A 24,154-nucleotide genomic window follows, 5' to 3' on the forward strand; every position below is an offset into this window, starting at 1 on the left:
TCCATAATCTATCTTCATTTAAATAATATTCTGCTTTTGTTTTCTTCCTGCCAGTGTGGACAACCTCACATTTTCTTATCTTACACTCCATCTGCTAATTTTTTTGCCTACTCACTTAAAATATCTATATCCCTTTTGTGGATCTTTGTATCCTCCTCACAGCTTGCTTTCCTGTCTATCCTTGTATCATCAGCAAATTTGGCTACAATATAATATGTCCCTTCATCCAAGTCATTGATGTAGGGAGTAAATAGTTAAGGCTCAGCACTGATCCCTGGTGCACTGCACTGTTTGCCAGCTTGAAAATTTATCCTAACTTTGTTTCCTGTTAGTTACCCAAACCTCCATTCATGCTAATATATCATCTTCAACATCCTGAGCTCTTGCCTTGTGAAATACCCTTTTATGTGGCGCCTTATTGAATGCCTTTTGAAATTACAAATACACTACATCAGCTCATTCCCCTTTATCTACATTGCTTGTTACATCCTCAGAGAAGTCCAATAAATTAGTCAAGCACAATTTCTATTTCACAAAATGATGTTGGCTCTGCCTGACCTTCACTATTTTCTAAATGCCCTGCTACTATCTCCTTTATGGTGGAGTCCAGCATCTTCCCAATGACAGATATGAGACTAACTAGCATATAGTTTTCTGCTTTCTCACTCCACCTTTTCCTGATAGTGGTGTTAGATTTGTGCACCTGCATGCATCTAATCCACAGAATTAATCAGAATTAATTTTGCATTTTTGAATGAATGGGTCTACTATTCATAGAATATCCGCTGCTGATTGCACAAGAGCGATGGAACCCTTTCCATTTTCCACACAATACTACAAGTCTGTAACATTACAATCATGCTTTCGAAGTTACCTCTACTGTTGAATTGATTGTTTTTATAATAAGTAAAACTTGAAGAAGCCTTTAAGGATATGGAGTTTGAAATAGAATGAATTAGGAGGTGTGTTGTTTTACTAAACACAGCATAATTACTGTTTGGGTGTAGATGAAAAGAGAGACATGTCGCTGAAGTTTTTTGTTTTGCACTCATCGGGACAAATGCAAGAATGCCTAATTTCAAATGATGACAACAATTTATACCACAGGAGAAAAGAAGTGCTGATTGGTTGGTAAATTTACTCTGATTGGCTGAGATGTTGCCGTGGAGAAAGCAACAGGGAACTATAGGCAATTTGAGTATTCCGCATGCTGGATATAAAGCCTTGTTAACTATAATGTACACGTTGTGGCCTGAAACCCTGGTGAATATTGTCTTGTACATGTTCAAAATGAACAGCATCACTTAATTAAAGATAATAAGTACCATATGCTTGCAGTCTGCAAGCTAAGAATTTTAATTCATCCAAACAGCCGGTTACTGTTCAGTAACTAGGATTCCAATTCTGACTGCACTGTGTGCAAGCTGTGCTTAAGAAATATGTGCAATATTTTCATCTTGCCTTAGTCTACATAAAATATGTTTTTTTTCTGTCTGTAAGATCATGGGAACAGCACTAAACATTGGAACAGGTGGTAAGCAGAAAATTGCTGCATATGTCAACTACTTGTATGGCAGGATATCCTGACCACATGTTTAAACTGCTTTATGCTGTACCTGTCGAGAAATATGTGGGGAGGTGCAGTATATTGCTGTAACAAAAACAAAAATTGCTGTCTGACAGCGTCTGTGAAGATGTTAATGTTTCGGGTCCATATGACTCTTCATCAGAACTTTGTTGTACTTGGTACTTGGCTGTTCCTGCTGCACTTGGTTCTGTTTTGAGCAGGAATACCTAATAAATGCTGTGGCCTGTAGCTGCAAAGAATTCAAGTCTTTTTTTTAGAAATCAAAGATTGATTAGTATAATGCACACTGGTTAAGAGTGAACAGATTGTGATATAGTGTCCAAGCTGCAACTTGATATTTTTATGCCCATCATGTTGGCACGGACATAATGATTCGTTAGTTTCTAATGAGTACATATTATAATTAGATTATGATTGCGAGACAAACTAATGATTCACATGACATGGATTTCTTTTCAAATTGCCTAAATATTAATTTGGTGGGAATGCATATTATCAGATGTCCAGAGCTTCAGTGTCTTTTTGGGGGTTAGAGTGTGATAGGGTGGCGGTGGTGGATTTGACAAGGAGGAATTAATGAAGCAACTGAAGAGAGATAATGCATCAAATTTTGAGGTTGGTTTTGGTAACTTAATGTGTCGAGGTGAAATTATTCATGGTCACAGTTTTGTGTTCTTTGAAAGTAATAGTTTCCCTAAGAATGTGTGTTGATGCTTAAATGGTGGAAAGTTAACTTGACTTTGCCAGGTGAACCTGCCATTTCTAGAGATTACAGTTATTCCTAACCTTACTGTTTAATTTCATCTTATTGAAATATATCAAGTTCTGATAGGGCTGGACAGACTGAATGCAAAGATGATGTTTCCTCTGGCTGGGGTGGGGGTTGGTTTGGAATAAGGGGTCACAGTTTCAGGATATAGGGTAGGCCATTTATGACTGAGATAAAGAGAAATTTCTTCACCTAGAGGGTGGTGAACCGATGGAATTCTCTACCACAGAAAGCTGTGGAGGTCAAGTCACTGAATATATTTAAGAAGGAAATAGGTTTCTACACATGAAGTCAAAGGGTATGGGCAGAGAGTGGGAGTATGGTGTTGAGATAGTGGATCAACCATGATCATATTGAATAGTAGAGCAGGCTTGGAGGGCCAAATGGCCTACTCCTGCTCCTATTTTCTATGTTTCTATCACACTAAAGTAGGCTTAATACATTTTTTTCAAATCTAGTCTGGTATTGCAAATTACTCTTTTCATTTGCTTTCTCATTTGTGTTACTGAATCTCCAACAAGAAGGAATCTAACCATCGCCCCTTGACATTTAATGGCATTAGCATCGCTGAATCCACTACTAACAACATTCTGGGGTTTACCATTGACTTAAAACTGAACTGGACTAGCCATTTAAATACTGTGGTTGCAGTTCAGAGGCTAGGAATCCTGCAGTGAGTAACTCACCTCCTGATTCCCCAAAGCTTGTCCATCATCTACACGGCACAGGTCAGGAGTGTGATGGAATACTCTCCACTTGCCTGGATGAATGCAGCTCCAACAACACTCAAGAAGCTTGATACCATCCAGGACAAAGCAGCCCGCTTGATTGGCACCCCATTCACAAACATTCACTCCCTCCACCACCGGAACACTCTGGCAGCAGTCTATACCATCTTCAAGATGCACTGCAGGACCTTAGCAAGGCTCCTTAGACAGCACCGTTCAAACCCACAACTGCTACCATCTAGAAGGACAAGGTCAGCAGACACATGGGAACACCATCTCCTGGAAGTTCCCCACCAAGCTACTTACCATACTGACTGAGAAGTATATCACTGTTTCTTCACTGTTGCTGGGTCAAAATCCTGGAACTCCCTCCCTAACAGCATTGTAGGTGCACCTACACCACATGGACTGCAGCAGTTCAAGAAGGCAGCTTACCACCATCTATTCAAAGGCAATTAGGGATGGGCAATAAATGCTGGCCTAACCAGTGATGCCTACATCCATGAATAAATAAAATAGTTGTATCTTTGTTAAACAATATTTAGCAACTGATATTTGAATGGGCATGTTATATTTGAAGGTAATAGAGCAGTGCAGTTAAATTGATAAATAGTGCTAAATAAAAAATATAATGATCTGCTGGAGCTGGGTATTACACTGCTGTAGCATTGATACCTTAAAGTAACTTGACCTCTACTTGCCATGATATGTTGAACAAAACTGTTCTTGAAATTGGAAAATAGGATGGCATACTTGAATTTTTGCGTTTTGTATGAGATGCTCAAATGGAAAGGTACACAGGAAGAGAGCAGTGTGATATATAGCTTTCCATCAGCAAAAATGGCTTGACTACAGAGATAATTCGTGAAAAGTGCATTTATCTAGCTTTAATTTTTTAATGCATTTCATTTTGTTGCAACTTCAGGTAATTTAGTAAACAAAAGATTTAAGGACTGGTTTCCAATCAAGCTGTTAAGTAATATTAATAGATATGTTTTCATTTCTATGTGTAAATGTCTTAACCAGCACAGTGTTCTAAATGCTAATGTTTACTAACTGGCTATAATCAATATTGGTTCTCAACGTTGTTCAGTAAACTATGTAGTTGCTAATGTTGCATGAAAGTGGAGCAGCCAAAATGTTCAAATATATCATTATCTCATTTTGTGCAAATAATTAGCCTTAGTTTAAATTAAATTGTATTCACTTTGCATTATTCAAGGCTGAAATCATGATTATTCTCTTCAAAATATTTTAATAATGTTAGTTGTTTATATCTGCTGAACTTTCTTGCACTGTGTTTTACTGTGCATTTTGACTTGCACTTTGGCATATGATCCGTGAGACTCAAGCCCCCTTGCCCTGATTTTCATCAAATTGCTGACTACCCAACTGCCCTTCCTGAATCCCATCTTAGATATTGTTAAAATTTTTCACTCTCTGCCCAGCTACTGTTTCCTGCCCCTTCAAATCTGCTGTCATTACCCTCTCCTCAGATAACCTATCCAAGATCCCTCTTCTTGCAAACTGACTGCCCCATCTCCAACCTCCCTTTCCCTTTAAGTCAATGAATGTGTTGCCTCCCAAAATTCCATGTTGGATTCAGTTAAATCGAACTTTTGTCTCCTACACAATTGAAATGGCTATTATCAAATTTTCAAACTGCCCCTGCTTGACCCTCAACCTGTGCAGCCTTTAACACAGTTGTTGCACCATTGCACAATAACTGCAACATCCTCCTCCAGCACCTTTCGTCCTCTATTCTGTTCGTTGAGACTGACCACACCTGGTTGAATTCTTACCTATCCAATTGTAGCCAGAGTATCACCTGCAGTGGCTTCTCGTTTGATTCCTGTACTATAACCTCTGAAACCTTGTAAGAATCCATTCTTGGCCCCATTCTGTTTTTCATTACATGTTGCCTCTTGGTGAGTGATCTGAAAACATGTCAGGTTCCACTAGTGACACCCAGTGCTACCTCACTAAGTACCTCTTCTGACCCACTCTACTGTCTGATTTGTTACACTGTTTGTCTGACATTCAGTACTACATGAGCAGAAATTTCGCTCTGAATGTAATTGAAGCCAATACCTTTGATCCCTGCCTAAACTCCATTACCTAGCCGCTGATTTTATCCTTCTCCTTGGGGACTGTCTGAGGCTGAACCAGACTGTTTGCAATCTTTGTTTTATTTGGTGTTGCAATGAGTTTCTGATCACATCCATTCCATCACCAAGAACCTCTGCTTCTAACATTGCCTGACTCCATCCCTACTTCTGCTCATCAGTTGCTGAAACCTTCATCCATGCCTCATTCCCAACAATGGGAATTTGCATTCAAAGGGGAAAATATGTATAAAGGAGCCAAGATTGTGTGTAAGGGAAGGTATTTTAGGATTTAATGAGTGTGAAAAACCTTCAGCATCTATGCCTCAAGGTGCTGGTTCAAAGAACTGAAGTTAAGAAAACTCAGTTTGAATTCGACTGGTTCAGGGTATTGTGTGTCACCTTGCCTCGGTCTTTTAAAATCTTTGTGCCTTAGTTTTGCCTTAAAAGTGTAATTGGGAGTCAGATTAAGTAGGGGATTTAGAAGTTGTTATAGTAGAAATTTGTAGACATATGTATGTGATTAAAAATCATTTTTCTTAATAAATGTTTAACCTGGTTTTGTAAAAATCTACAAGACTTGGTGGCCTTTACTGAATTCAAGGCGTGTCTCTCAAAATTTATACAAATTGTAAAACAAGTTGAGGCAGTTGTTTCAAGTTTCCTTTTGGGATTTGAGCAACTCAGTATTTACCATCAGCTGTGCCATAAGAATCATGTCCATGGGATGAATAAATTTGTCCCTAGTAATTTTAAAAGAACCAAAATAAGTATAGTTCTCGTGATTGGCAAAATTTGACAATGGGTGGCTGAGATCTACAGATGTTTCATCCAGCACAATTGGCCTGAACCAGGTAAGGCTGGCCGATTTCCTTCCTAAAGAGCATTAGTGAACTAGACAGGTTTTTATGACAATCGGCAATGGTTGCGTGGTTATCATCAGACTTTTTTGTGCCCTGGTGGGATTCAAACTTGGGTCCTCAGAGCATTACCCTGGGTCTCTGGAATACTAGTCCATTGATAATACCACTATACCACTGCCTCCCCTATCCATCATATTATTTTATCTTGTGGTGCAAATCCTTTGAAAAAACAAGTTTTAATGATGAAGTAAAATAATGCGTACTGAGGCGCAACAATCAAGCAACAGCAACATGGCATCCAGTCCAAAACTTCCATGTTCAATTCGTAAATACATTTCTCTTTTTCCAAAATTTTGCCCCCAATTTCCATATTTTATATTAGGACATCACTTGTAAATGCAATGAACTATATAATCCATATCCACTTACCTATGAACCCTTTCTGATTAGGTCATGAAATGATAGTAATGTAAATCATTTGAATTATGCAAATACTTGATTGACTCCATTGTCTCTGTGAAAGCAGCTGCTCTTCCATCTGGGGAGTCATAGGTGAGACATTGGGTGCCTATATAAATCAGCTGAGTAGTTTTATTCCATCCATAGCTAAACTTAGAAAAACCCTCATTTGTACAGTAGAAATTTACTCATGCTTGTTTGTTGTTTCTTAATTGGTCTGTATGTGGAAAAGGTTTGCACTGTAACTTGGGAAGAATAGAATTGAAGGCCATCTCTAAGACTTTGGGAAAATGCCTCAGCTGAATGAATTTTTGTCATTCGAATCCAGTGCATGTATTGTAGTGAGACTGAGATGCTCCATCTAAGACTGAGTCTGAGATGTTTGCTTACTGACGTGAATGTTCAAATATTATTTTGATTGTTAATTGGATTGGTTTAGTTCATGATAACACAATTCCTTGAATCTAAAAGAACTTTTTTCTTCCATTGTGAAGATATCTAATTTTGATCTGTGTATGTGAAGTAAAAAGACTTGTCCCCTTTTTTTATTGTGCGGTTTACCTCCTGTTTTAATAGGTTTATGAATGAAATGTTGCCAGATTATTTGGAAATGGCAAAAACAATTTCCAGGAGATATTAGTAGTGAATTGTTTTGGTTAAAAGACAAATCTCATTACAGATCAACTGAAGATGCTTGAGTTGGTAATTGAAAGACTGAGTTTATAGCACAATTATCAAGAACTTTGTTTCTCAGTTTGTGACAGACATTTGAATAGAATCAAAAACTGCTTATAAGGGTTATTAACCCTTTTTAACTATTCCTTTCATCTTAATTATAATTGTATTGAATTCTCAGTGGGCCCAGTCCTTGCTGAAGTCAGGTCCCTCGGTCAGGCAGAGTGCCTTTGCACAATGGACACCCCGACCCCCTTCCACTAAAATAGGCTGCAGGTAAACTTGACAGTATTTGCTGAGCGGTTTTCTCCCCGCCCACTCATGGCAGGTCTCCTACTCAGCAGCGGTGCAATGAGGCCCTTAAGTGGACATTAATTGCCCACTTAAGGTCTCAATTGGTGTCCAGGTGGGAAGATGGTGGGATCTGCACCCTGTATTCCCCTGCCAATTCACGAGGTCCCTTCCAACTCTCAACTCACACTAGGGGTGGGCAGTAAACCCTACTTAAAATGTAGGGCAGAGCCAGGAAAAGATTACTGTGTTTGGACAACAGAGATTTCTAACTGTTCATGGGAACAGCTGGAGTGACACGTAATGCTAATATGCAAAAATGTAAGAGAGTGTTGTGAATGTAGGTGTCCAATTATAGCCTGAAGCATATTCTGTGTTTAGTCAGTTACCTTGTGAGGAAGACATTTTGGAGGAAATGGATGATAATTAGCCAGTCTCACGGTTCATAGTTTTCTGGAAAAATGGATGGAATTCTGGAATCCACTATCAAAATACCAAAAGCGTTTGCAAAATAGATATCATAAAAATGGAATATAACTTCTCCAGTCACAAGTTGATAGCTGCATTTTTTGGTAACAGTTGAAAGAATGTTCTGGGAACAGATTAAAATGAAGTGAAAAGTACAGAAGGTTTGCTGTGCCATAATGATGCAGAAAATGAGTCTTGACTTGGAGGTAGCATGTGTGTAATGCACAGCTCATTCCTAATGCAGAAATGTTGAATCCAGATAGTAGTGTAATTTGACTTCATCAATCTATTTATCAGTGGAAATGACCAAATTAATGGTTATAAAATGTTCAGATGATACCAGGTGCATCACCTGATGCTACATATTGCAGTTGATGCCAAGTATATGTTAATCTTTTTGAGAAGTGTTTCCAAGTGTTGCCTGTTGTCTTTAAATTAAAGTTAGGAGTTTGTTTCTGGCTGAGTATTGATTTTTTTGATCAGGTTTGCCACTTAACTGCTAAACAAAGAAACAGTTTCTCTTCATATTGCAACATGTAAATTTATTTTGCATGCCCCCTGCCCAAGCATACCGTGCTTGGTAGAACAGTGAACTTTAGATAAAATTAACAGCTGTCCAAACTGGATGCTGCTTATGCGAGCAGTTGTGGATAAAGTGCTGTAAGCTTTTGAAATGGAATAAGATTTGGTATCCTACTCGGATTACAGTGGCTACGGTCTCTTGCCATTGGATCAATGGCAGTTCTTTAAAACAAGCTGGTTTCTGAACATATGTTGGTTGTATTATTAACCTGTGAGGTGAGAATACATTGCCTGTTACACTGAAAATATGTCCTGATAAAATGCTTCTGGGCTAGCATCTCTAGTATCTAAGCATCGCTTTGGTGACAGTTGTGCTATCCTTTGACTTCCAATACAAAAGTAAATCTGAATCACATGCTTTCTTTTGACTTTCGTAGATAAGATTTGAACCTTTCTCTACTACTTCAATAATTTTGAAAATAATAATTGACTGGTAGCTTGGTAATTATGTGAATTTTATTCAAGTGCCCAACAGCAGTTCAATCAAGATTATTGCAGGTGTGATAGTCTGTTACCAAGTCAGCATTCTTGGAAGAGTAATGACAAACATATGCTTTTGACCTTTTGAAGAATGGTTTGAAGTAATTCACAACAAGGAGCTCAGATACTAGGACTGTGTCCGCATGTGCCAGTAAATGGCTTGCAAAGCCTTAACATGTTGTAGGGGTGGCCTGGCTGAAAGCGATGGTCTTTACTTTTCCATAGTGCTTTCATGTGCCTTCAACCTATTCATTACTTCAATCACCGACCAATAATTCTTCATGTGACAAATATTGCCTTTTTTGCATGAACTCATAAATACTGTATATACTTGTGTAAAAGTTGATCCCATGATTTTTGGGCTAAAAAGACATAATTTTATATACCTCGTGTGAAAGTGGACCCTAGTTTTTCAGAATTCACACTGCATTGTGATTGTTAATTACTTAGGGATAATTACTTTGGTTCATTCATTTAAAGGCATGCATAAGACTCTTTAGATTTTCCCTCTGCCAATTCAAGGGGCAATCTCCCAGCCATGTGGGAATTGCCCATGAAGTTTCAACTGAGACACTTCACTCTCTAGCAGTAGAAAGTGATGTATAATGATCCATCCATGATGGACCCTCTGATGACCAACATCTCAGCTTCAACTGCAGCACAAGTAGAAACCACCCAATGTCTGGATGCCGCAGGGGAAGCTCAGACTTGAAGCCATACAAGCACAGACTGTTCTTGTGCAAGTTGAACCTGGTGCCACATAGGGTCAATCTGCTGTCATCATAACTGTGGATATTAGTGTTTAAAGGTCGGTATGGCACCTCAAAGCAGTCCAGCAGTCTGTCCTCCAACACATTGTACCCCAGGGGAGTAGCATTGGCTCCAGAACAAAGAAATTGCAGTCCTCTCTCAGGAATACAGGATTTGCTTTCCCACTCAGCCTGTTCCCTTGCTGTTGCCTGTCGGACAATCAACCCAGACTATTGCTGCCCATGCCAAGATGGTACAGTCAAGTCGGGCCTTCTGGGGTCAGAGGGTGTCCTGCAAAGCCACCTTTTCAACTCCCACACTTAAAGTCAGCAGCCTTCCACTGGCCATGCTGAAGCCACTGGGATAGGAGCACTAGGACAGGCTAAGTCACTGGTAGAGAGAGACCAAGAGAATGCACAAGGGTGTTTAGTTGACTTTTCTATGCAGTACGGCATATTTAGATTTAGAAATTTGGTTTGTGATGTTTGGTGTTATGGTGGCATTGTGGCCAAGTGGATGTTACGATGGTCAGTAAAAGGTAAGGTGAGGGAATGTTGGTGAATGAGAAATTGGGATTGTACTCACTGGTATCATAGCAGCATGTGTAAATCATGGACAGTTCAGCCAGAAAGGGGATATATTGGTTTGCATCCTTTTTGGCTGGTTGCAGTTTGGCTGGTGACAATGTTTGTGCGCTCATGCTGGTGAGGTTGTGCTCTGAGGCAAACCATGATGAATCTTGACACGTTCTCGGAGCGCTGCGTTGCTCCTGCAGAGTTATCCAAGCGGAGGAAGTGTTCTTTAAGCACCTCAGTGGGTCTAGTGTGTCACGTTTCATATGGCTCTTGTTATATGCATGCCGACCCATTTGTGTGGATTGCACACTGGAGTCATGAGCCATTTGATCAGTGGATTGTCCTGTGGCCCATTAGCATCCTCTGGTTTGTCATGGTGGCTTAACATGGTATAGCGGGCTGCCACAAAATGAAGGCATCATGATTGTTGCCAGGATTCTGGGCATTTACCTGTATGATTTGCGTATAGATGTTGAGAGTGTGGAATCCCTTCTGGTTGTGATGTATCTCAGAGTTAACATACGGTACCTATTAAGCAATGTGCATGTAGTCAATAGAACCCTGCACTATGGGGAAGTCTGCAATGTTCATTGCATCTGCTTCCCTCACTGAGGTTGCAGTAGCAGAATTACTCCCTAAACACTGTGGTTCTTATAACCTCCTACTGAGAAATTCATCTCCACCCATCCTTCCCCACACCCTTTCCAGCGGCTTGTCCTGCACTGCATCATTTCTGCTCAGGCCATAGTCCAAGGAGGATGCAAACTACTGCACTTGTGTCCGGGAGCAAGTGATTTGTGCAGAATCCCTGACATCAGGACCAAATTCGTCAGCATGTGCCGCACCACTCCCTGTAGACTTCTCTGAAAACCACCAAATACTTGAATAATCACAGGATAGGGCCAATAGAAATCAATTATCAACTAACCTGAGTGAAATTGATGATCCTTTTAAAAAGCAGTGGTAGGGGTATCTTTCCTGCTGCTGAATGTATATTTATTGTGTGTTTAAGCGATGGCTTTAGCTGGAGTGTGGAGCTTCAAAATGGCAGAGCCTTCATCAAATCAGCATTGCATGCTGATTAACATCATGTTCTTCCTACACTGTGTTCCCCTGGTGGTCACTGTCTGCAAGTGGAGCATTAATATCCTCACCAAACTGGCATTTAACACAGCTAGTACCAGAAATATGCTCACCCATTGTGGATGCCATTATGAAGACACCTCTAGCATCAAAAAGCTGGGTGCTGCAGAATCAAATTATGAATTAAAGAATCCTAATTATTCCAGGCATCATTTTTTAACTTTTAAAATTTTGGGCAGAACCAGTGACTGAATTAAAATCTGTATTACAATCTCAATTTTCACAGCAGAATGCTGGTCTTCAATCAAGACGTCATGTAAAGAGACGAATCCACAGAGGTGACTGCTGGAGAGTTTCAACAGCAGTAGATCTGCACCACCTTTAAGTCGTCTAGTACAGTATCCAGCAGAGGTAAGCTTTCAGAGCTCTAGTTTTGGCCCACCTTTTGGTAACAAAGAGCCAGAACTTCCTAGGAGTGACAGCTGCAGTCGGATTGCCACTCAGCTCCTTTTTACTTAACCAGGCCAGGAGTTGCATATTTCTCACCTGCTCTTCTGACCCAGGCCTAGTGAGAAATGTGCAGTGTACCTGGTTCCTGAATCCTTCCAGCACAGGGCAACAGCATTGGAGAAGTGAAGCCATGGCCCCTTTTTGCAGCACTAGCTACTGTAAACCAGGTAAGTTTAAAGGTCCTTGTGTTTAAATGCACTTCGAGAAGCCAGGGAGAAGGTAAGTGGGTGGGTCGAGGGTTGCTGGGAAGATAGGTTGGCGGGATAGGGGGAAATGTGGGTCAGGGGTGGGTGGGATGTAGTCAGGTAGTTGGGAGGGCAGTTTGGGTGTGTAGTTGGGGAAATCAGTAGTTGGCGGGTTGCGGGGTGGGGGTGTGTTAAGTTCGGGGTGGGGGTTCAGTACCATAATTAATGAGGAGTTAGAAATGGTTTTAATCCTTCAAACTTTTCCAGGGGAACTATTCTGCTAAGATAGTCTGAACCATCTGAACTCTCCAATTTAAATCAGAGTACTGGATGGTTACCAGTAGAAGGTAATTGCATTTCAGAAGTTTAAATTATTCAGGAAATTGCTGTGCAGTCCTTGTCTGGGGACTTTCAAGGGTTCCCCCAGAGCATCTTCTGGGGTACCTACTGAATACCACTCTCCAGAAGCCAGACGTTCTAGGCCAAAGTGTTTGCAGCACTACCAAAAGGTAATGAAAATGAGAGGATGGAAGCCCAAACTGAGAAACAATGGATTTTAGTTTGTTTATTTCAACAAAAGCATTAGTGAAGCTACCTGCTTTGGTAAATGGAACAAGGAGACCTTGGCGTGTGTGTCCATAGATCTCTGAAGGCGGAGGGGCATGTTACTGGGGTGGTGAAAAAGTCATATGGGACACTTGCCTTTATCGATCGAGGCATAGATTACAAAAGTAGGGAGATCCTGTTAGAGTTGTATAGAACCTTGGTGAGGCCACAGCTGGAGTACTGTGTGCAGTGTGGTCGCCACATTATAGGAAGGATGTGATTGCATTGGAGGGGCTGCAGAGGAGATTCACCAGGATGTTGCCTGGGATGAAACATTTAAATTATGAAGAGAGGTTGGATAGACTTGGGTTGTATTCATTGGAGCAAAGACTGAGGGGTGACCTGATCGAGGTGTACAAGATTATGAGGGGCATGGACAGGGTGGATAGGGTCAGTCACAAGGGGGCATAAGTTCAAGGTGAGGGGCAGGAGGTTTAGGGGGGATGTGAGGAAAAACTTTTTTACGCAGAGGGTGGTGACGGTCTGGAATGCGCTGCCTGGGAGGGTGGTGGAGGCGGGTTGCCTCACATCCTTTAAAAAGTACCTGGATGATCACTTGGCATGTCATAACATTCAAGGCTATGGGCCAAGTGCTGGTAAATAGGATTAGGTAGGTAGGTCAGGTGTTTCTCACATGTCAGTCAGACTCGATGGGCTGAAGAGCCTCTTCTGCACTGAGAGATTCTGTGTTTCTGTGGTTCTGTGAAATGAGTTGGCTATAGGTCAAAGATGAGACGTGCAGCTAAGACGTGCAGATCCAGGGTGGCATTTTTGCTCTAAGGACCCGTGTATGGACTGTAAAAATAAACTGAAAATTTTCAGAGTAGCACATAGAGCAAAAGATTGGCACAGGTAGAGGGACATGGAGAAGACTGAGAGCAAAAAACTTGCCTTCGGCCAGAACACACATGATGGTGATGAGATAAAAAGGCCAGCATTCCATTTGCCTTTTTGACTATTTTATGTACTTTTCTATGATGTTTCTGTACATAGAGTGATAGATATTTGGAACTCTTCCACAAGAAGCAAATCATGCCAGCTCCATTAATTTTAAATGTAAGATTGATAAGTTTTTTGATATCCAAGGTATTCAGGGAATTGGGGCAAATGCTTGTGGGACCTTGCTATGAACAAATTGGCTGCCATGCTTCCTATGTTACAACAGTGAGAATACTTCAAAAGTACTTAGTTGGTTGTAAAGTGCTTTCAGGCACCTGTGGCCATGAAAGGAAATATATAAATACAAGTTCTTCTTTGTTTTTGATCAGTATAGTCACTATTGTACAGATAATACAATATACAATTGCTACACAGCAAGGTTCCACAAATGGCAAACAAATGAAAAATCAGAGGCTTTTTTTTTGGTGGTGTTGAAAAGAATGTTGGCCAGAACTACAGAAAAATTCCCCTTGCTTTAATTTGTATCATACCAAGGAAATATTTTGCATCCACCTGAGTAAGTATGTAGGACTTTGGTCTTAAAATCGCATTTGAAAAGTTAGGTCTTCAACAATATGGCATTCCTTCAGTACTGTACTGAAATATCAGCCAAGATTCTCAGCTTATTTCTGTATTGGAGCTTGAATCCAAAACCACCTGACTTGTGCCATCAAGTGAGCTAAATTGAAAGCTGGTGTATGTCAATCTACTGGAAACGTGAATGCTTAAATAACTGCTACTTTTGTTCTAGTGCAGAAATGGTTTGGTAGCATCCATTACTTAAGTTACAAAACTGAAAGTTTACCTGTAATTTCAGCAGAAAGCCAATTCATCCCAAACATCTCTGCATGTGAATAGTGTAAATAAGTTAAATGCACTTGCAATGAAAGCATTGTAGGTAAATCAGAAATTTCCTGTGTATGATAATGATGCAATGTCAGTAAACTTGTTGCATTTAATATCTTAGGTAAAAGGATCCTAGTTCCTCTACGTTATGGATGAGCAACCTCCACAACAGTTCGCTGGTCATGTTGCAGTTTCTGCATTTCAGTCACAGGTACTACTTTTAAATGTTTAAAAGTTATTGTATTAAATTTGGTGCCAAAATGGTTTGTATCTTCTGTAGAATGATTTGAAAAAATTTTAAAAAACCTTGCGTTTATTGAATGCCTTTTGCAACCTCAGGACATAGTGCAAGAGTGACCAGATAACCTGTTGTTTAGTTATGTGTTGAGAGAGAAATATTGGTTAACATACTACAGAGAACTCCTTGCTTGTCTTTGAATAGTGCCTTGCTCACCTGAGTGGGCTGATGGGGGCTTATGTCCCATCTGAAATAATGCAGCTCTCCCTTGGTATTGCACTGAATGGACAGCCTCAGTTATGCGCCAATGTCTCTGGAATGGAACTTGAATCCATGACCTTTTATCTCCAAAGCGAGAGAGCTGTCACTGAGCCCAGCCTGACTGGGTTTACGGCATGTTATTACAAATACACTTGAGTTGGCGTTACATAATCTTTAACAAGAATACACTAAAAGATTTGTGAAAAATGCATTTTCGGCAAAACAGCTTTGCAGATGTGCTTGACACTTCTTGAGTTGTCTTTGTGATGAAGTACCATCAGGGAAAGGGTTAGGGAAAGAATGGTGATGCATGAATTGTGTTCAGAAATGAACAACAAACGGTACTTACCTCTGAATTTGTGATGGATCCTATTCCAGTGTGAGGCTGGTGTGATGCAAATAAATCATAATCCTGAACATTTTAAATACATATTCCACCCTAATTGTCACTCTTTTCATTGTTGCTTTTGCTTCAAGAGCACATTTTTGATGGACTTGGCTACTTTGAATTTTTAATAAATGAATCCATTTTTAAGGTTATTTTAACTGGTGCATATGTGTATACATATATTAGGTATCTCCATTGTAGTATAAAACAGACACATTTAACATTTATTGTTATAAAATGTAATGGTATAAGCATCAATTTGTAAGTATGTTTCAAACCTGTGGTCCTTCAAAACAAGTTATTTTTCCATTGTTTTAGCAATGGGACATTGATCAGGTGAAATTATTTTCAAGACATTTATTTTCTTGCAGTTGTGGCATTGTTGAACTCTTATTGACCCTAATGCATTGCTTAATTATCATTAACCTTCATTCATATTTAATCATTGAGTATCTGAGAATCTGCTTACTGAGTGGGCATTGATCCTCTTCAGGAAATCAGTATTTTTAAAACATAGTCTTGTGATTTTAATTTATTTCTCCTCCTCTGTCCCAAACTAAAATTAGCATAATTGTATACAGTAACTATATTTTTCACTTTTGGCACTGTCTTGCATTCAAAAATTTCCAGCTATAAGAGAATACTTTTAGAAACCTGACAGTTTCTTGCCACTTCCTCTAAAATTCTGAAACTAAACTTGAGCAGCTCAAAATTTGGTGCAACATCATGCTTTTATCTGTCGAATAACCTTGTCCATTGGGTAGAGTCACATGTTGAAAGGTAATTTTCTTAGGACATCAAGAAGGTTGAAAAGAAAACAAAGTTAATGAAGAACAAGTGACTAGGTTGTATGAAGGAAAGAGTGACAGAGTTAAGGAGTTTCACTTTTAGGATTCCAATAAAAAAATCAGTTTGAAAATAAAATTATTCTTAGGATCTGGGTGTTGTTGACAAGTCCAGCATTTATTGCCAAATTATTGCCTCTGTAAGTGGTGATGGGAGCATCTTGTTACATCTTAGTGTTAATGGGCTATCTGAAACTTAAAGTTGAGGTGTGCAAAGATATCAAAGGAATGCCATCTGCTATGATAAGTGTGAAGAAGGTGTATTATTTGTAGCAGTTTCATACAAATTAGTGGCTTTTAAGGCCACTTGAGCGGGTTGGTAAGAGTCCATCATGGTGGTGTGGGACTGAAGCCACATTTGGTTTTCTTCCAGAAAGACCAGTAGTGAATCAGTTGAGTATTTACAATAATTTAGATCCTAACTTTTTCTCCAAACTGTATTCAAGTTTTTAAACTATCATGGTGTGCTTTCATCATTTGTTCTTTGGATTATTAGACTGGTAGCATAACAACAACACTACCATATCATAGGTTAGGAGACTGTAATAAATTTTGATTTGGTCACAGAGAATACAAGGAAGATAATCATGTAGGAGTGTGTTTTTGTAGCTTTGAAGTACTGGGAAAGGAAACTTAATATGAAGCACTGAGTCCAGCATTGTGTTTAAAAACAATTTCTGGTGGCAACATTTCTAAGATATTGCATCTAAATGTGGTGGTGGGGAGCATATTGTTATGTCACAGTGTTAATGTGGTAGGGCTACTTAAAACATAAAGTTAGGCTATGTAAGAATATCAGAGGAATTTTGTGGAACTGTAACTTCAGAGAGATGTGTGGGGGAAAAAAAGCTGCGAACTTAATGAGATACATATTAAACTCATCAGTGGAAAAATACCCTGTGCATTATTTGGGATAATGTCAATACAAATCACCTAAGTTGGTATGAGGCATGTCACTGGACACTAGATACATGTGTGGGAAGTTTCCTAAGTTGATGTGCACAATGGTTAAAGACCATTTAGTTGAGATTTCACATTCCTAAAGGATGTGACAATAGTTCTTGAAAGCACTAGATGAAAAAAGATCCCACTATACAGACTAATAGGAACTAAGCTGGTGAACTTCAGATATTATGAAATAAGTATTCCATTCACTTAACCACCACGTACCTATCACAATTGAATATTCCTGCAGAATGCAAACTAAATATTTGTCAGGGGAAAAAAAAATGCCAAATCATAGCCAAACTCTCTCATATGCACAGAAATAGACCCAGAGAGTGCTACAGATGACTTCATTTCTAAAACTTTTTCAACCACCATAAACAAAACAAAATCTTTCTACTTAGTAAAAAATTAAGCAAATGTGGTCACTGATTTCAGTAAGAAATTAAGAGAATGAGAACACTGCAAATTTATTGTGGCTAAATTTTGAAGAAATGAAATAAATAGCATGAATTGGCAGCAGAAAGCAGGCAGAGTTGTAATGACAGCGAGAGAAAGTTTGCACCAGCTCCATGGACAGCAGAAAGCACTTCAGGGTCTGGCATGGGATAAAAACAGTCACAGTTGCTATATTTAAACAGCAAGTAATGAACAGGTTTTATAAAAAAATGGAGACAGCCATATTAGTTAATGAGCAAAGGACTGCAGAACGCCAAAGTTCAGAAAGGTCTTTATACCCTTGCGTATTATGCTTCAAACCAATGTGAAAATTCATAAAGAACAAGGTTTTGCTGGAGTTGGGCATCTCCTAGCATTCCATTTGTTAGACTTGTTTGTGCACATTTAGGTTTTAACATTTTTTCCAATGAAGTTGTTGGAAATGCAAGTTGATAACATTATTTAATCATCCTATGATGAGCAAGGCAACATGGCATCTAGGGACTTGGTGAACAATGGGACAATTGATTTATCTCCTTAACCAGTGAGGCTTAAGGATTGAAATTTGAGTTCAGTTTGAGAGCGAGAAACTTGAGTTCTGCACTAGCGTTCTGGAGTTAAACAAGGGTAACTACATAGGCCTGAGGGCAGATTTGGGCCCTAGTGGACTGGGCAGGAAGACTACAAGGTAGGACAGTTGATGAACAGTGACAGATGTTTAAGGAGATATTCAGTTCCTCCCAAGTAAAATATATTCCAAAGAGGAAGAAAAATGGTCAGAGATGGAAAAAGCATCCATGGCTAAGCAAGGAAGTTAAAGATAACATAAAGGCAAAAACTAAAGCATACCAAATTGCAAAGGTCAGTGGCAGGCTGGAAGATTGGGAAACTTTTAAAGATCAACAAAGGGTTACTAAAAAAAATAATAAAAAGAGCAAAGGTAAATTATGAAAGAAAACTAGCTCAAAATGTAAAAACTGATAGCAAAGCTTGTACAAGTGTATAAAAAGAAAGAGAGAAGCTAAGGTGAATATTGGTCCCTTGGAGGATGAGGCTGGGGAGTTAATAGTGGGGAATGCAGAAATGGCAGAGACGCTTAATCAATATTTTGCCTCAGTTTTCACGGTGGAGGACACTAGTACCACCCCAGTAGTAACAATGCAGAGGGTATAAAGAAGGAGGAACTTAGAACAATCACCGTCACGAGAGAAAAAGTACTGAGCAAACTATTGGGATTAAAGGGTGACAAGTCCCCAGGACCTGATGATGGCCTACATCCCAAAACCCTAAAGGAAGTGGCAGTGGAGATAGTGGATGTATTGGCTATAATATTCCAAAATTCCCTGGATTCTGGAAAGGTTATATTAGCATTGGAAAAATGCTAATATAATACCCTTATTCAAAAACAGGGGGAGGCAGAAAGTAGGAAACTGTAGATCAGTTAGTTTAACATCTGTCATTGGGAAATTGTTGGAATCCATTATTAAGGAAGTGGTATTGGGGCATTTGGAAAGTCAAAATGCAATCCATCGGAGTCAGCATGGTTTTATGAAGCGTAAATTGTGTTTGACTAATTTGCTAGAGTCCTATGAAGATGTGACAAGCAAAGTAGATAATGGGGATCCTGTAGATGTATATCTGGACTTCCAGAAGGCCTTTGATAAGGTGCCACACAAAATATTAAGACACGTCAAGATCTCACGGCGTTAGGGGTAATATATTAGCTTGGACGGAGGATTGGCTAATCAACAGAAAGCAGAAAGCTGGGATAAATGGGTCTTTTTCTGGATGGCAAGCTGTAACTAGTGAGGTGCCACAGGGCTCGGTACTTGGGCCCCAACTATTTACAATCTATATTAATGACTTGGATTCAGGGATAGAAGGTACTATAGCTAAATTTTCAGATGACACCAAAATAGGTGGGAAACTAAGTTGCAGTGAAGAAATAAGAAAGTTACAAATGGATATGGACAGGTTAGGTGAATGGGCCAAAATTAGGCAGATGGAATTTAATGTGGATAAGTGTGAGGTTATCCATTTTGGTCGGAAGAATAAAAAGGCGACTTATTATTTAAATGGAGAGAAACTTCAGAATGCTTCAGTGCATAGGGATCTGGGTGTCCTTGTGCATGAATCGCTGAAAGCTAGTATGCAGTCACAGCAAGTAATAAGGAAGACAAATGGAATTTGGGCATTTATTGCTAAAGGAAGGGAGTATAAAAATAGGGAAGTGTTGTTGCAATTGTACAAGGCATTGGTGAGACTGCATATGCAGTATTGTGCACAGTTTTGGTCCCCTTACTTGAGGAAGGATGTAACTCTTTTGAGTACAAACTTGTTTCCATCTGTTTTTCAGATGAAGTGACATTGTTTCATAGTTTACCAGTGTGAGATTTGAACTTTTGATCTTGGGGTTACAAACCCAGTACCATAACCACTTGGCTATTCAGGCCAAGCCTTGAGGAAGGATGTAGATGGACTGGAGGCGGTTCAGAGGAGATTCACTAGGTTGATTCCAGAGACACGGGGCTTGTCTTATGAAGAGAGATTGAGCAGTTTAGGCCTGTACTCATTAGAGCTTAGAAGGATGAGAGGAGATCCAATTGAGGTATATAAGATGCCAAAGGGGATAGACAAAGTAGACGTGGAGCGGATGTTTCCCCTTGTGGGGCATTCTAGAACGAGAGGCCATAGTTTTAGGCTAAGGGATGGTAGATTTAAATCAGAGATGAGGAGGAATTACTTTTCTCAAAGGGTCGTGAATCTGTGGAATTCACTACCTCAGAGTGCATTGGATGCCGGGACGCTGAATAAATTTGAGGAGATAGACAGTTTTTTTTTAGTAGTTATGGGTTGAAAGGTTATGGGGAAAAGGCGGGAAGTTTTAGTTGAGGCCAAAATTAAATCAGCCATGATCGTATTAAATGGCGGGGTAGGCTCAAGGGGCTGAATTGCCTACTCCTGCTCCTGGTTCTTATGTTCTTATGGAAATAAAAGCAGAGGAAGGACTGAGAAGGAAGTATATTAGGGTGGGTGAAGAGAAATAGAGGGCAAGAAAGATGAAGGCGAAGAAAAAGGAGCAAAGGAAAACCAAGAATAAAATTGTAAAAATTTTAAACAAAAACAGAATTACCTGGAAAAACTCAGCAGGTCTGGCAGCATCGGTGGAGAAGAAAAGAGTTGACATTTCAGGTCCTCATGACCCTTCCTGTCTTCTTAAAATCTGAACAATTCACGATGTGAAGCAATGAGGCACCAAACTTACGATTGTTTACTTTCTGGGCTACAGAGATTGATTGTTAGTCATTAACAATTATCAAGTAGTTAAAAGGGTACTTGCACTGTTAATTACTAGACTTGACTTCACTTTGTTGAGTTTAATAGACAATTAATGAGCAACTTTGTGAAAAACACTGGGAGGTTAAGTGCAAGATGCTATTTTCACAAAGCTAATGGCAGAGTGGTCCGATTCTTATTGGAGTGGTCCTGCAACTTATGGTGATTCACAGTTCTTGGCCCATCTCTTCCTCGCAACAAGTTGCTGCATTTATAACAACATGTTATTCAGATGCCAATACCCTTTTATCCAAATCTGGGCCATTGTATGTTTTACGTGATGATGAGTGTGTGTTAATTGAAAAAATAATTACAAATATTTATTAACATAATTTGCACAATCTCGAGCAACCAGCAACTCTGTGTCGGCTAGGTAATAACCACAAATTCTTAAGAGTTGCAATCTATAGGAGAAATTACTCACAGCAGAGCCAAAGTATTGATTTTAAAATCTGGGCAAACTGGCAGCAGGTGCAGTGTATTGATTTATTTTACTGTGCAAACACAGTGGCAGAATGAGAAAGAAGCCCAACACTGACACATTGAGGATCAGGAAAATACTGGTAACATCTTTTTGGCCACATCTTGGAAAGTGCATGGTTCACTTATTCACTCGCAGCACAGATAACCTGCAGCCACAGGAAAAATCGACATTCCAAAATCTGTTAAAAGCGCACACACAAAGAAGCAGTCATTTGGCATTCTTTGACTTTGGAGGTCAAGGAATTCACTTTAATCCACATTATCAGAAATGAGGTTCATTTCATTTATTTGCTATTGCAGCCTGACAGGGAGCTCTCAGTATGGGGAAAATCAGTTTAACTGTAATTAACTGTTTAGGTTGAAATTGGATAAATTCTGAATGAAGAGGAGTGCCAAAATTCCTTTGAAGTTTTTGAATTGGGTGGATAGGGGTGAAAAGTTCAAGGTTTAAACTGAAAATAGTCAGAATGGATTGACACTGCCTATAGTGGAAGAATGCACCACCACTTTACTGTTTGGCTTTACTGCTTTTAAATAGGTGTTATGAATAAAATGTCATAAAGAGTTTTAACATACTCATTGATCTATCTAGGTGTTGCACGTGGAGAGTCTGAGTGAAGCAGGGATCGATAGTTGGGGAAAATTGGGTAATATGTTGGGTATGGTAGCATTGGATTATGTCACTGGACTGGTAACCAGAGGCCTGCACAAATGATCTTGAGACATGAGTTCAAATCCTACCAGTTAAGTTCAGTCAATAATGCATTTATCATGAAACTACCATAGGGAAGGGAATCTGTTGCCTTACCTGGTCTAGCCTATATGTGACTCCTGGCTACATTAATGTGGTGACTCTTAATTGCCCTCTGAAATGGCCTAGCAAACCATTCAGTTGTAATCAAGGTGTCTCACTCAGTGCTGTAGAGAGCAATTAGGCATGGACAATAAATACCAGCCTTGCCACTGGTGGCTAAGTCCTGTGAATGAATTTCTTTAAAAATTGGACCATGGAGCATGGATGTAATTTAGTCTCAATTTTAAAGTTATGCATTTTGTTCTTAGTTTTATATACTACTTCAATTTCAGTGGAAAAATTTAGGGTAGTTCTAGAAGCAAAGAAGTAAAGTTAAATGGAGTGGAGAACTTTTTCTGCACTACATCAGGAGGAGCTGGGCAATATAAAGCTGAAGCCCAATAACCCCACCAGTGGTAGAAGGGTGTAATGACAATGTATCACATTTCTGTTATTAATATAAACATGAGAAATATCATACAGAAATTCTCGGCCAAGTATAATAAGTGTGTTATGGCAATAGTAATAAGATTTCGTGAACAGGAAGTGGTACACAGAAGTAAGATTTTAACATTGCATGATTGGACATTTACTGTGAAATGGTGAAGTATTAGGTATATTATATATTATTATTTACATTTGCCTGCTTTCACTTTGGTTTGCAAATAGTAATAAACAATGCTTACAAACTCAAACACTTGAGTTAAAAAGGATATCAAACACATTAAAAAGGGTAATGCAATTTATTTTTGAAACAGTTACCTAAAAACTGATTGCATAACCTGGAAGCGTACTTAATCAAGTAGTTTTTTGTGGCATTACCTGTAGGTGTTTTATTTTTAATTTCTTTGGTATATGTTGAGGTACAGCTGAGAAACTACTCTTACAAGAGGTAAAACAAGCGCCACATTATGTTTAAACATGGCAGATATATGAAAAAGTTATTGGAGATTGTATCTAATTTTTAACTCAAAATTTTGAGAACCATTTTTTTTGAAAGCTTAAGAATGATAGCAAGATATTGTTCACAACACATTCTGTTAACATGAGAATTTCATTTATCAGTCAGGCTTCAAAATATTTATCCCTCGTGATATGATAATACACAACTAAAACATGTATTTTAGTCAACACAACATCGTGCAGTACAATTCATTCACATACATATATATGTATTTTACTGCTGAAGTAGCTTAACCATATTTTGTAACCATGGAATTAGGTAACTTTTGGAACTATCATTGGCATAATCAATGTGTGACATCTGTGAACTGTGTAAATAATTGTGGGCTAACATTTATTTTACCTCTGCCTTGTTATTCTTTTGCATTTTATTTTGAGGCTTATTGATGTTCAAAATAAAAATTGAAGTTTTCCCCTGACTTTACAATTTGCTCTTTTGGAGGAGTGGGGATGGTGGTGTACTCCAATTATTTTCCTTGCATTCCATCCCGGATTTTGATGATGAAATTAAAAATGTAAGAGCACCTGGGGAATGACGTTGGCAACAAATATAGATATTAAAGATCTATAATTGTACTAAAGTTCGTGGGAATTGTCAATAGAAAGTAATTGTAGAACTGTGAAGATAACTAATTTCAAAATAAACAGATGTTTCAATTTGCAACCCTAAAATTCCAGAAAGAATTTGACCATTTGACTCATTATTATGATTGCAAAATAAAATTCAAGAAGAACTTAATTGCTTATTTTTTGTTAAAATATGCATGTTCCTGGAGAGGGATTAAGTTCTAGATTGAATTAGTAATCTCATTTATGTTTGCTTGTCCCCATGTGTTATACTTCAAATGTAGTAGTTTTGGAAATATATGTTTCTTGCTTTAAAATAATACAATGCAAATTCAGAACCTACGTCGTGTGCTAAAGTATTTTATAATTTTATTACATTTCTGTTTGACGGCTAA

The 24,154-nt window shown here is 38.9% G+C and overlaps 1 protein-coding gene across 6 annotated transcripts in view; it reads left to right on the top strand.

The window, feature by feature from the left end:
* The window catches only part of nek7 (NIMA-related kinase 7), a 196,794-nt gene that overhangs the window by 69,070 nt on the left and 103,570 nt on the right, over positions 1 to 24,154 (top strand). For 3 of the 6 annotated variants that reach the window (XM_041208099.1, XM_041208098.1, XM_041208101.1), the window contains 2 exons: positions 11,703 to 11,827; positions 14,624 to 14,713. The exons of 1 other annotated variant lie outside the window; for it this stretch is intronic. In XM_041208099.1, the coding sequence (XP_041064033.1) occupies positions 14,651 to 14,713 (63 nt within the window). In that variant the 5' untranslated portion in view covers positions 11,703 to 11,827; positions 14,624 to 14,650. The remainder of the gene's footprint in view (positions 1 to 11,702; positions 11,828 to 14,623; positions 14,714 to 24,154) is intronic. 2 more of the 6 variants (XM_041208100.1, XM_041208103.1) reach the window with 1 other exon arrangement.

Source organism: Carcharodon carcharias, chromosome 16 (assembly GCF_017639515.1).
Source record: "Carcharodon carcharias isolate sCarCar2 chromosome 16, sCarCar2.pri, whole genome shotgun sequence".
Lineage (NCBI taxonomy): Eukaryota > Metazoa > Chordata > Chondrichthyes > Lamniformes > Lamnidae > Carcharodon > Carcharodon carcharias.